The following is a 14,446-nucleotide window of genomic DNA, read 5'->3' as shown; positions in this document are numbered from 1 at the left end:
GTGTTAGGGAGCTTCCATAAACAACGTGAATACGGGCTTTTGGCTCCCTGCAGCCTAACACTTCCCACCTTAGTCTGTCCTAAAATATTGTTGTTGTTGTTGCTGTTGTTGTTGACCTGGGCCCATCTGAGAGTGAACCCGGTTGACGGCAGACTATGCTTGCTTGTTCTAACCAGCTACCCGGTTAAATCAGTGCCACCACGTGAAGGTGTCCCTCTCTTGCACCTCATAAGGTAATATGACTGGGTATGTTTTATCTTATGGCACTTTGCTGTTACTACTAATAACTTCAACTAAAATTTCATACTCTCATATACAGTCTGAAATAATGATTACTATTTTAATGTACTGTATCCTAATGTGACCTAATCTAATTACTCACTTTTCCTGATTTTAACACTTTTTTGTTCTCTTGGTGTTTTCCAACCAAGGCTAGCTCGTACTGGCTTTATATATATATATATATATATATATATATATATATATATATATATATATATATATATATATATATATGTGTGTGTGTGTGTGTGTGTGTGTGTCTGTGTGTGCGGGGGTACCCCCGCACGATCCTGGCGATTCAGTGTTACTTTTCAACCATAAAGTGAAAATATTAACTCTGATACAACCTAACTTACCTTTAGTACCTTTCTTCTGGGGGTTTGGAAGAAAAAATATAGTTGACAACGTTTGTTGTCATTTTCAGTATGTTAGAACTAAAAGAAGAAGTACATAACACTGAAAGAGTCCTGCAGAGCAGACCAGGTCATCGTTGATGAAATGAAATTCTCTCTTATCGTATGAATCTTCACAGGGAAAATTTGTCATAACAGTCTTTGTATTACTGGTAAAGTACTTTTGATGTGGGCTGTCCTAAGGCGAATGAGATCGAGTGGTTGGTGCAGGACTAAACTCTCAAAAGACGTCAGTTTTGCCATAGGGTACTGTGCAAGATACCAGCTGTTTTGTGGTCCCAGTCTCATCTGAATATGCACCTGATGGACTACAGGCTGAAGCTGCCTTTCTCTTGCAATCCACAATACTCCTTTCCGGGGATAGGGAGGGAACTAAGGAACGATTGTTTAACGGGCAGGTCCACCGCCCAGGCATGTCGGTGCCATCACGCGAAGACGTCCCTCTCCAGCAGCAAAATACCAACGTAAAACTAAGTACGGAAAGAGTTTGGGTATTGTAATAAAATATTCGTGATCCTGGGAGACCTTCACTTGTTATCACTGACGTGGGCAAAATTTTTCCCCTTGACCACTGTGTGGCGTATATTACATCACAAAGTATCGCACCTCACATTTCACCCACACACGTGGTTCACTTTCCTCGTGACTTCTCATTTCACCACACACGTGGTTTCTTTCCCTCTTGTTTTTTTCCTCATTTCACCTACACGTGTGGTTTCCTTCCCTCTGGGCTTTTTCCACATCTACTTCTCAGAATCAGCATCGCTACTGGTGCTGCTACCAATAGAATTGAATTTCTCTTCCCTCCTCACCTGTAATGGTGCCTAAACCAATCAAATTTGGATACTCAAGCGACCTAGCCCTACCGGTGCTCCACCCCCTCATTAAGGGGCTTAAAAGCAAGCGGGAGACCTCACTCGCTCCACTTCTCTCCACTTCACCCCGGCTACTACCTGTTCTGCGTCTCTCCTGGTAAATCTGGCAACGCGGTACAACTTTACACATACAATTACACAAACACATCAGCCCAGCACTCCCACTTCTCACTAAATTCATTACTCACATTTTCACTCTGTAACTATTTTTCCATGTAATCGATCTACTCATGCTGTAATCTAATGGTCTTGTACTATCTTGAAATCATGCAGTAACTCTGTATTGTTCCAAGTCAATAATCACTGTTCTAGCTATTTCTTCCCAGCCCAATGCGTTTATCTATCCTTACCATTTGCCTTGGTGTAGCCCCTAGTAAGATATACCCATAACCTAATAACTAAAAACGCCACATTGGTAACTTCCCTGAGTGTAGAAAGACCATAGAATGCTTACCACACATCCGTCTATCCCTTCCTAGATTCACGTACGATATTAACACGTGGTTTACACAAGTTGATGCTGCATGGCCTGACGATACCAGTGATGATGACAAATTCAGAGCAGTTGTCCTCACTCTCCCAACTCAAGCAGTGGCCCTGGTACAGGACGTACTCCTCAAACCACCTACTGGGCACAAATGTAAAACCCTGAAGGAGAGCCTGTTACAGGTCGTGGGAAAATCGAAGGAGACACTGCTAATGGAGCTGGATGCAATTCGCTCCCAACGGCAGCGTCCCTTCGCCCTCCTTGCCCACATTCAAGCCACTCTCAAGGCAGCTGGGGCCACCTTATCGGATGACCTACTCCGGCACCGACTCCACCAGCTCATGCCACCAGACTTCCGGCTCCACCTAGCATCCCTGGGCCCTAGCACGTCCCTTGCTGAGTTCATCAAGAGGGCGGACACCCTATACAAAACTCAACAGCATTACGCTAACCAACCAGTAAGTGCACACTCCTCTCTTCCCCTGTCATAGCCCCCAATGCTACCCCTAGTGAAACAGTGGTGTCAGTAAACAGTGTTGCGAACAAAACCGGTTCCATGTCAGGGCTATGTACCCTATTAACAAATTTAACAATGGAATAGACGAGCTGGAAAGTAACATAAGTGGCTTCACCACTCAGATCCCCAGTGTTGCAAATCATTCCCCAGCCCCTCCGAGTTCCAACAGTGCTCCCCTATTGAAGTGTGGTCCTAATCCTCAGCCCCAGATAACAACAAGGGACAATTTTGTGTTATGTACTTATCATAAGCGCTTTGGCATGGAAGCTAGACGATGTACACCACCCTGCATATTCACGGGAAACACGTATGGCGGGAGACAATCCCCAGTAGTGTCTCCCGCAACACACGCCAACCACCTCCCCAGGTTCAGCACACCCAAGCCCACGACATGTTCCACTGGCTCCAAGGAACTGCTATAGGTCAGAGACACCATCTCTGGCACAAAATACCTTATTGACACAGGACCCGCATTCAGTATAGTCCCCCCTACCTCTGACCACAAAATGGCTCAGCAACCCGCATTTGACCTGATAGCAGCAAATGGCACCCCCATAGCCACATACGGCATGGAACCCCGGCATGTGGCATTCGCCCAATCAGTGTCATTAACTTGGCTGTTTCTCGTCGCAGATGTTAATCAACCCAATATTGGCATTGACTTCTTGGAGGCACATGACTTGCTCGTGGATACCAGAGGACTGAATCTATATCACAGACCCTCAAACTCATCCATCAAAGTAGCCGGGTGTGCTGGTAATCCACCACTCATTATGCACCTTCACCAGAATTTCTCATACGATTCAATACTACCCCAGTTTCCCCTATTGACCTCTCAGTCGCCCAGCAGCGGCCATACTGACCGTGGGATAGAGCATTGCATCATCACTTCCAGACCACCCTGTTTTGCCCATCCCAGACGTCTCCCCCCAGAATGTCATCAGGCAGCGAAAATGGAGTTTCAGGCGATGCTCGACGAGGGGATCATTCTGCCATCATCAAGCTGCTGGGCATCCCCTCTACACAAGGTACTGAAAGCACAGCAGGGCGAATGGAAAGCATGTGGGGACTACAGGGCACTGAATGTGATGACAGTTCCCAACAGATATTCCATTCCCCACATCCAGGATTTCCACCACCAACTGCACGGTTGTCGTGTATTCTCCAAGATCGATTTAGTCAGAGTGTTCCACCAAATCCCTGTGGCAGAGAAGGACATCCCCAAGACTGCGGTGACCACCACCCCCTTTGGCCTTTTTGAATACACAAAGATGAGTTTCGTCCTCAGAAACGCCGCACAAACGTTCCAGAGATTTATGGACCAGGTTGCCAGGGGGCTAGATTTCGGCATGGTGTACATTGACATCCTTATCGCTTTGGATTCCCATGAGCAGCACAAAACACACCTCCAAATGCTGTTCCAATGCCTGCAGGACTACAGGCTGCACGTGCACCCCGCGAAGTGTATCCTCAGTGCATACGAACTGGATTTCTTGGGCAACAGGGTATCAACCACAGGTATCACGCCCCTCCCGCAGAAGGTGGACGCCATCAAAGACTTTCCACCCCTGGCTACACCTCGCAGGCTCAGGGAGTTCTTGGGGATGGTCAATAATTATCACAGGTTCCTGAGAAACGCCGCAACCACACTAGCCTCCATTAACGATCTCCTGAAGGGGACAAAAGACATCCTCCAAGCCTCTTCAATGGACCGAACAATAAGCCCGTGCCTTTACCACCCTCAAGAACCACATCGCCACTGCACCCTGACTAGCATACCCATCACCAGATGCCCCCATCACACTCTCTACAGACGCCTCTGCCGAAGCTGTGGGGGCAGTCCTACAACAAAATGTTAACGGGGCAAATGTGCCTGTCACATTCTTCAGCCAGCACCTAAACCCTGCCCGGCGCAAATGCAGTGCCTTCGACAGGGAGTTACTGGCTATGTGAGGCAGTCAGACATTTCAGGCACTTTCTGGAAGGCAAAGAATTCACCATCCTCACTGACAGTAGTCCCCATACTTATGCAATGGCCCAGAAAGGAGAAAATTGGTCTCCCAGGGTAGCAAGACAGCTGGCCTTCATTTCGGAGTTTTCCACTGACATCCAGCATATCAGTGGGGACGAGAATAAGGTTATGGACACTCTGTCCCGGGGAATCTCGCCTGTCGGCCCTACACTACCCCTGCTAGACCATGCAGCCTTGGCACAGGAGCAGGAGGATGATCAGGAACTCCGAGAATTGCTGCAGGCCGTGACCTCACTTCAACTGCAACAGTTTGACGTCACTGGCACACCCAAGAAACTCTGGTGTGACATATCCTGCGGAACAGCATGGCCCTATATTCCCCAACGATTCCGAAGGCAAGACTTTTGTCATTACCATGACATGGCGCATCCAGGCATTCGTGGCATGCACAGCTTACTTAGCTGGCGAGTGGTATGGCCAGGGATGAGGTGTGACACCACCAACTGGGTCAGAGCATGCATGGCTTGTCAGTCTGCAAAAATACATTGCCACACCAAGACACCACTACAACTGCTGTCCACATCAACTCAACATTTCCATACAGTACACATTGACATCCTCGGCCCCCTCCCTGAATCTAGGGGTAACCGCTATATCTTAACGTGTATAGATAGAGCGAGAAGGCGGGTTGAGGCCACGCCCATGCTTGACACTACGACTGACTGTTTAGCATATCATTTCTTGGCATCCTAGGTCACTCATTTCGGTGCCCCGCAGGTTATCATCACAGACCAGGGCCCCCAATTCGAATCTTGGGCCTGGCAGGACCTCATGGACTACCTGGGTGCTACATGCCACAGAGCCTCCGCATATCACCCTCAGGCAAACAGGATGGTTGAGTGCTGTCATCGTAACCTGAAGGAAGCACTGAGGGTACTTCCTCACCCAGTGAGTTGGGTGGTCGCACTGCCAGTCATCCCTAAACTTGAGGGTTACTGAGAAAGAGGACATCGGGAATTCCGAGGTGGAGCTAACGCATGGGAAAGACTTGAGGCTGCTGGGGCAGTTTGCCCCACAACCAGGCACGCCGGCCCTGGTTTTCCTCCCAGAGCTCCAGCAGGCAATGCAGGCACTACAACCAGTCCCTCCTCGTGCTTGCCAACAACAAATGACATTCATCCCGCACTCCCTACCAGATGCCGAACAGTCTTTGTGAGAAGGGGTCAACGCACTTCACCTCTCCAAACCCCATACGAGGGCCCTTACCCCATGATCATAAAATCAGACAAAACAGTTACAATAGACAAACACGGGAAATCATCCACAATCTCCGCAAACAGAGTCAAACCAGCCACACCACAAATCCAGTCACAGACAACACCCCACATATCATCCCCCAACCTTGACAGCCTACCAACAACACACACACAACCAACACCTCAAGTCACTGCACCAACACCTACATGCACCACTCACACACACACACACACACACACACTATACCCTTTGTCATTTTCTACCCTCCGTTACCTGTCGTCACCACATGCCAACCCAGGCGTCATACAGTATAGCAAAGCACTCCCATTGATGCAAACACTCCCTCACTACCACCCACACTTTCGTCCACAAATCCTACCTCGCACACTGACCCTACAACCACTAACCCAACCTCTCCACCAACCTCACACGATCCTACCTCTCGCTTGGCTCCCCCACTCACCACCCCTCAACCCGTCCCTACACCTAATCCACCCTCTCCGTCAACTTCACACGATCCTACCTCTCATCTTACTTCTCCACCCACCACCCCGCAACTCGTCCTTATGCCTATTTCACCTCTCCGTCAACACCAGCTCCCACCCCTTACCCAGTCCACAACACTAACCAACCCTCTCTGTCAACCTCAGGCGATCCTACCCCTCACTCTGTCCCACCAGTCCCCGCCCCCCGTCAATGCCCCCCATACATCAACATCCGTCGCTTCCATAACCCCTGCACTACTCACCATAACCCTACAAATGACATCAGTTCCTACCACATTTACCTTCACAAAATCAGGATGGCTCAGCAAACCACCACAATTTTACACTCCAACATAATCTCACACCAAAAGGGCCCGCAGACTCCCAGTGTCGTCCCACACTTACACTGCATGCGTATGGTACATATTATTTTTTTTTGTGTATTCTCGCTCATGCAAAGACTCAATTGTAATAGCAGGCATATCTTTCTCATTCATTTGCTCATAATGACTAATCAAATTGTCGGACAGAAAGTTATGCCCGGCTGCTATTTCTTACTTTATAATCAGGAACCCCCCCATTTAATACCTAACTCCATCACACATAGCCATGGACTTGTCATGTGTAATTAACACAGTCTAATCACTTGCAAATGTTCACTCACTGTGAAAACTATATATATATATATATATATATATATATATATATATATATATATATATATATATATATATATATATATATATATTTGTACTTGTACCCTAATCATTTTTGGTTCTTCCTGTTTGTGTGCCATAAAAAGGAAAGGGGGGGGGGCGAGTGCTGTAGCGTATATTGCATCACAAAGTATCTCACCTCACATTTCACCCCCACACATGGTTCACTTTCCTCGTGACTTCTCCTCATTTCACCACACACGTGGTTTCTTTCCCTCGTGTTTTTTTTCCTCATTTCACCTACACATGTGGTTTCCTTCCCTCACGGCTTTTTCCACATCTACTTCTCAGAATCAGCATCGCTAATGGTGCCGCTACCAATAGAACTGAATTTCTCTTCCCTCCTCACCTGTAAGGGTGCCTAAACCAATCAAATTTGAATACTCAAGCGACCTAGCCCTACCGGTGGTCCACCTCCTCATTAAGGGGCTTAAAAGCGAGCGGGAGACCTCACTCACTCCACTTCTCTCCACTCTCCACTTCACCCCGGCTACTACCTGCTCTGCGTCTCTCCTGGTAAATCTGGCCACTCGGTACAACTTTACACATACAATTACACAAACACATCAGCTCAGCACTCCCACTTCTCACTAAATTCATTACTCACACTTTCATTCTGTAACTATTTTTCCATGTAATCGATCTACTCATGCTGTAATCTAATGGTCTTGTACTATCTTGAAATCATGCAGTAACTCTTTATTGTTCCAAGTCAATAATCACTGCTCTAGCTATTTCTTCCCAGCACAGTTGTGCTTATCTCTCCTTACCATTTGCCTTGGTGTAGCCCCTAGTAAGATATTCCCTTAACCTAATAACTAAAAACGCCACAACTGAATCCCTCCAGAACTGGACTGACCGGCTACAGGCTGGACTTTTTCGCCTTTTACAACACGGTTCAGTATAATATTTATTTTTCTACCTGAACGAACTAGACTACTCCCACAGGTTGAATTTTATATTCGTTCTAGTTTATCTCTGATTAAAACTGTCATCTCTATCTTGAATACTGAGTTGTCACAAGAAATTAATGCTGGGATATAATGTTAGTCATGTAGGATGCTGTGAAAAGGATGTAAATTCAATGCACTGTCCTTTTCTGCCACTGAGCTACGTAAATTAAGCTGCAAATATTAGGGAGAAAAACAAAATATTATTTGATCTGAAACTGAATCTGGCCCATCTAGGACCCAGTTCCAACGATCCTGCTTAGTTACATCAAAATCCTTTTTTTGCAGTTTTGACTGTGCTACACACACACACACACACACACACACACACACACACACACACACACACACACACACACAGAATTATAGTATATAAGACTATGGTGGTACCACTCTAAACTGGCGGTTTGGGTGGGGCACGAACCTCTGTACAGTGTTGCCACGTTTTCCATACCCGCGATGTGAATGGCTCAGATATATGTAAAAGGGATCACAGTAAGATACACACATAAGAATACAGTTGTAACGTGTGTATTTTAATATATGAAAGAACAGTAAACTTATTATGCGTAAAATATTTATACGGCAATACAAGAACGTGGCATAAATATTTTGCAGTGTTGCTATAAAAAAAAAAATAGTCACTTTTATTGGCTGTTACTGTATTTCTGGGGTTGGTGATAATGTCACAATTATGATTATAAGGTAATGTGCAGGAATATAAGTAAAAATATGCCAATTTCTTAGTAATAAAAAAATACATTAAACCCTCGTGAGCGGCAACACTCACACACACCCAGTCTCACCTGGCCAGAGCTACCTCTATCCTAGGCCTGTTTGGGGACACCTCTTAAAAAAAAACGTTCCAAGACTTTTACCTCCTGGGTGGTGTGGAAATAGTCAAATTTACAATATGTACCTTATAACGTAAAAGAAAATAACCAAAATGTATCCTAAAATACCACAGACGAGAGAGAGGGAGAGAGAGAGAGAGGGGGGGAGGGGAAGGCAGACCAATGGCAGTGTTGAGTAAAGCTGAGTGAGAGATGGAGGAACGGAGGGAAAGAAGAAGAGAGTGATTGAATGAAAACAAATCATGGCGCCACAACAGCGAGGTCATCTGGCGCCATATGTAAAACAATAATATTTTAAAATATAATTAGATATAATAAAAACAAAATAAAGAAATGAAAGCACAAGTTTATGTCACTCATAAAAGAAACAAAATTCCCAAGGGTGACTCACATCTCCCCCCAGGAGAGAGAGAGAGAGAGAGAGAGAGAGAGAGAGAAGGCAGGCCAAGGGCAGTGTTGAGTGCATTGTCAAGTTGAGGGAAAGATGAGGGGAGGGAAGGAAGGAGGGCGACAATGATTGAATGAAAACAAAACAAGGCGCCGCAACACCGAGGTCATCTGGCGCCATATGTAAAACAATAATATAATAAAAAACAAAATAAAGAAATGAAAGCACAAGTTTATAAGACACATAAAAGAAACAATTCCCTAGGGTGATGCACATCTCCCCCCAGGAGAGAGAGAGAGAGAGAGAGAGGCATCGCGGGTATGGAAAACGTGACATCACTGTACAGAGGTTCGTGCCCCACCCAAACCGCCAGTTTAGAGTGGTACCACCATAGGGAGGAGTTAAGGAGTTGTGGGTCCCAGTCAACTAAACTCCCTCCCTCTGGGCTGCCTATCACCTCCTGCTGTGGTCGATCCTTTGAGTTCATTGGAACCCTGTTTGAACCCTGGCTCTGCTCGCCTCACTCCAGCAAGCCTGTCATGCACTGTGCTGCAGAGGCAAAGTGAAGCTTAATTGAACGTGGTTCAGGTGATGGTGGAGTGCAAGTGAGTGTGGGGATTAGGTGTAGCACGTCACTTCAATAATTGTAGATATTTGTATGTGTGTGTGTGTGTGTGTGTGTGTGTGTGTGTGTGTGTGTGTGTGTGTGTGTGTGTGTGTGTGTGTGTGTGTGTGTGTGTGTGTGTGTGTGTGTGTGTGTGTGTGTGTGTGTGTGTGTGTGTGTGTGTGTGTGTGTGTGTGTGAGAGAGAGAGAGAGAGAGAGAGAGTTAATGATCAAGTATTCTGTCAGAATGTAAACACGAGGTACATAATAGCCTGTTTGCAATCCACTAATGTCAATTAATCCTTCAGGCTTCAGTGATATCAGACCTTATTTAACCGGTTAGGTGATGGTGGAGTGCAAGTGAGTGTGGGGGTTAGGTGGTGTAGGAAGTCACTTCATTAATTGTAGGGAGTTGCTATCGAATGTGTGTGTGTGTGTGTGTGTGTGTGTGTGTGTGTGTGTGTGTGTGTGTGTGTGTGTGTGTGTGTCAGAGAGAGAGAGAGAGAGAGAGAGAGAGAGAGAGAGAATTAAGAGTTCTGTCAACAGGTAAACACGAGATACTTAAGAGGCTATTCTTATCCCTCTAGATAATATCAATCGACCCTTCAGGCTTCAGTGATATCAGACCTTAATTAACCGCTTCAGCCCGGGTAGATTGTACTGTATTTCATTTGTATCAGGCCACCACCAAGTGTTGCTCAAGAGGGTCGCCTTCACGTGATGGCACTGATATGACAGGACGGCATCATTCCCCGGTAATACAAACATCCCTTATCTCCTTCCCTATCCCTGGAGAGAAGGGCGCCAGACTGCAGCAGGACATATTTAGCCTGCAGGCCACTGGATTCACATCCAGATGAACCATGGACCACCACAACAGCAACACTAACACCCGACCATTTTACACTACACACTGACGGAGGATGTATTGCAGGGAAGGGGTTAGGGAAGACTATAACTTACCCATAAAGATCGGACAGTGTATCAGTTTGAATAAAATCGTCTGGTTACAGCAAAGAAGAAACTATGAATGACGTCGCTTCCCCTGCAGCCTTGGGACTTTATATTTAGTTAATTTTTTCATTATGTACTGTAGATTTTTCTTTTTTCAGTTTACGAGTGACGTTTCGAACAGTACGTACAGGCTTAGTGAGTGCCAGATATTTTCCATAAGCAAACAAAATCGCCTGGAGGCAGCAAGAATATACTAAACATAACGCCAGCTGGATTCAAGGGACTAACTTGCTGGAGAGGGACGCCTTCACTTAGTGGCACTGATACAACCAGGTGACTCCGCTGCCTGGTGATACAAACTTTCCTGAATATCCCTAATCCCTTTTAAGGAGGTGGATGGGCTGCAAGTGAAGGGTAATTTTAACTTGTGGTTTGCGAGATTCATGTTCAAATGAGCCTGGAATAACAACAAAAACGACAACAAGGGATTAATATCAAAAGACCTGGGGCGAGGATATTGAGTGTGACCTCAGGGATAAGGAATTAAACAGGAAGACTGCCAGAGATCAAGCAGCATGGAGACTCGCCATTAGGTGACCTAAACCGACACATGCAAGAATGTTGGAGGGTTTAAAAAACGAAACGAAACGTAAGAAGTGAAATTTGTCAGTTTTGATTTAAGCAATGGGTCATCAAGTATCCGGAAGCGTAGAGCGTGCTTATCTTCTGTTTGTTGATGTTCTTCCTGCAGAAGCTTTTAAAAGTCCCCGAATCAAGCCAACCTCCAGACACACAGATTGACACAGAAACCAAGATATAAACAGACTGATGGAAGGATAAATAGATAAACAGGCTGATAGAGAAGGAGCACTTATAATGGTGTTACTGTACTTCCTATTTGCATTAACTCACCATTGTGTGTGATTTGGGGTTACTCTGTGATGTGCCTTAGAGAGAGAGAGAGAGAGAGAGAGAGAGAGAGAGAGAGAGAGAGACGATGGGGAATTCAGCCTCTTGAGTTTAACATCTACGGTTGTATTCAAGGTGGCATTGAAAGATTTCCTTGCACCAGATCCTTATCCAGTTATCTGCACATTCTACTTTCATATCGTTTTGTATGTTATTGATGTACACAATTTCGATATTAAAAAGACATAAATACCATAGAGGACAATCTGAAGGGAAAATATGCAAACAAAATCGTGAAGAAGACATGTTACGGAGCCTGCCATGCTTCTTTGGAGGGGGAGATGAAGTGGTTTATGAGATATCAGTGGTAAAAGACAGAGTCAGTATGTACTTAATTTAACACACACACACACACACACACACACACACACACACACACACACACACACACACACACACACACACACACACACACACACACACACACACACATTTACTTCTGCAGATCGTCACAAATCTATCTATCTATCTATCAATCTGTCTCTGCAGTAATTCACTTAATCTCTGCCATAATTCTTCCTCTCCTTCTCTTGCTGGAATATTAACTCATTTCCCTGAAAATTACCACATTTACTCTGAAATCATAAATCAACTTCTCGTCATATAAAGTGAGTGTAGGTGGTATATGTTGGCACCCTGTTAGTTTTACCGATGGCATATGCTGTACAGACTCCAACACACAGATATATCCATTACAACACTTCCACACTGACATATTCACTCTTCCGACAGACATAAATTCCCCATTTGTACTTCGCCAGCTTGAATGGGGGCAAATTCTGGCTCTCCCTCTCCCTCTGAGTAGAAAGTCCGGATCTGTATGGATCTGATATGGACTGACACAGATAACGATGCAGATTCTTTGCCGTGTCGATGGTCATATTGAAAAACAATGGCCATTGTGATAACCATTTCAGATCCAAAAACTTCCCTTCCACACCCAGGATCCAGCCTACAACCACAGCCTGCATTTTATTCACTATTCTTCCTGACTCTCTCACCCGCCATTCACTCTTCCCTGCCCCCATCCGCTCTTCATCCACATATCTCTCTCCATTTTCACCCACCTTTATTCCACAACCACTTCCCACTCATCCAACACCTTTGATTTTTCCTTTACCTCTCTCAACCTGCCTTATCTCTCTTCATCTCACTCTCTCCATCTGTTTCTCATTAACCCGCTTTCCCTCCTCCCTCACTCTTCATCCACCCTTTTCTTACTTCCCTCAACATCCACTTCCATCCATATTTCTTCCTCCCGCCCCTTCCAGCTCTGGCTACTTCAACCTCTCCTTCTTCCATCTCCCTCCATCCATCCACATTCCTACCTTTATCTCCATCGTTCTTTCCACCAACTCCTGCTTTCTCCACTCCTCCCAGTAAACCCTCAGATCGTCAATTGAAATAGCCTCTCCCGGCCGTCACTGCGAGAGGGGCAAGCAGGGACTACTACCTTCATTGACATACGACTCCAACCTTGATTGTCCATGGCCTTCAGAATGTGATGAGGAAATTAGTGTGTGGTGAATGTGATGAAGAAATTACAGAGCGTGATGTGAAATTAGTGTATGGTGAATGTGGTGAGGAAATTACAGGGCGTGGGGTGAAATTAGTGTGTGGTGAATGTGGTGAAGAAATTACAGGGCATGGGGTGAAATTAGTGTGTGGTGAATGTGGTGAGGAAATTACAGGGCGTGGGGTGAAAGTAGTGGATGTGATGAAGAAGACGGTGAAAGTGATGAAAAAAAAAACTGTGAGTGTGATGAAGGAATTAGTGTACTCGTATGTGAAGAAATATGATGTGTTGTCTCAAGGTTTTGCAAATGTGGCGAAGGAATTGGACGTGGAGACTGTGATAACTGACCATGAATGTAGAAAGTGAGTATGAAAATGGTGATAGAATGATTGAATGTGGTGAATGAATTAGAGACACTGATGCTCACACACACACACACACACACACACACACACACACACACACACACAGCAGAGAGAGAGAGAGAGAGAGAGAGAGAGAGAGAGAGAGAGAGAGAAGTCCTAATCCGCTCTTGTATGTTGTCTTTGTGAGGCTACGTTGAATACTTAATTTGATCCTGTTGTGTATGTGTGTGATATATATATATATATATATATATATATATATATATATATATATATATATATATATATATATATATATATATATATATATTGTTACGCTGTCCGCCTTTCCGTTCCCACGGGTGCAGCCGTTACAGCTGGGCTAGGGGATTATGCAGTATATATCTGTGTCATTCGCGGAGTTTAAATTAGCGAGTGTTACAAGTTCTTTGTTTCTTTCGTTCCTGCCACTGAGGGCAATTTTATTTAATACCATGCTGAGAATGCATTTGATTATTTTGATTGTCTTATGTGAGCTACCAGTATATTTAATGATGTTTTGCTAGCATTAGAAGTACCAATTCATTGTAGAGAGAGAGAGAGGGGCACGAATTTAAGTTCCTTGTTAATTAATCTGATTCATGCGTTCACGCTTGACTGCACACGAGCCTTGATCAGTGCAGTGTCTTCCCAACCAGCTTCAGTATCGGGTGTTTGTACACTCTCTCTCTCTCCCCAGTCATTTTTATGCCGAGCTGGTGTTTTCATTTAAGTTTATTTTTATTCTTTTGTTGCTGCCTGAGGGAAGTAGTTATTTTATTTGTTTTTGTGACCTTGTTGTCTTTGGAGGGCCAGTCTGGCTC

General features: G+C 45.1%; 1 protein-coding gene across 1 annotated transcript; it reads left to right on the top strand.

The window, feature by feature from the left end:
- Positions 1 to 4,606: 4,606 nt before the first annotated feature.
- Positions 4,607 to 5,762, top strand: LOC145408742 (uncharacterized). The gene is made up of 3 exons (XM_080279399.1): positions 4,607 to 5,053; positions 5,324 to 5,479; positions 5,520 to 5,762. The coding sequence occupies exons 1-3, from the start codon at positions 4,607 to 4,609 to the stop codon at positions 5,760 to 5,762; spliced, it is 846 nt and encodes a 281-aa protein (XP_080135525.1).
- The last annotated feature ends 8,684 nt before the right edge of the window (positions 5,763 to 14,446 follow it).

This window comes from Coenobita brevimanus, chromosome 78 (assembly GCF_032717465.1).
Source record: "Coenobita brevimanus isolate Jiangsu-jjx chromosome 78, ASM3271746v2, whole genome shotgun sequence".
NCBI classification, from domain to species: Eukaryota; Metazoa; Arthropoda; class Malacostraca; order Decapoda; family Coenobitidae; genus Coenobita; species Coenobita brevimanus.
Note: the sequence above shows the minus strand (reverse complement) of the source record. Positions and strands in the feature narration are given on the sequence as shown.

Excerpts from the sequence above, each read along its gene's own strand:
- LOC145408742 (XM_080279399.1), top strand. The coding sequence starts at position 4,607 with ATGGCCCAGAAAGGAGAAAATTGGTCTCCCAGGGTAGCAAGACAGCTG. Across the intron at positions 5,054-5,323 it reads GGTGTGACACCACCAACTGG|GTTATCATCACAGACCAGGG; the intron begins GTCAGAGCATGC and ends GGTGCCCCGCAG. Across the intron at positions 5,480-5,519 it reads ACCTGAAGGAAGCACTGAGG|TCATCCCTAAACTTGAGGGT; the intron begins GTACTTCCTCAC and ends TCGCACTGCCAG.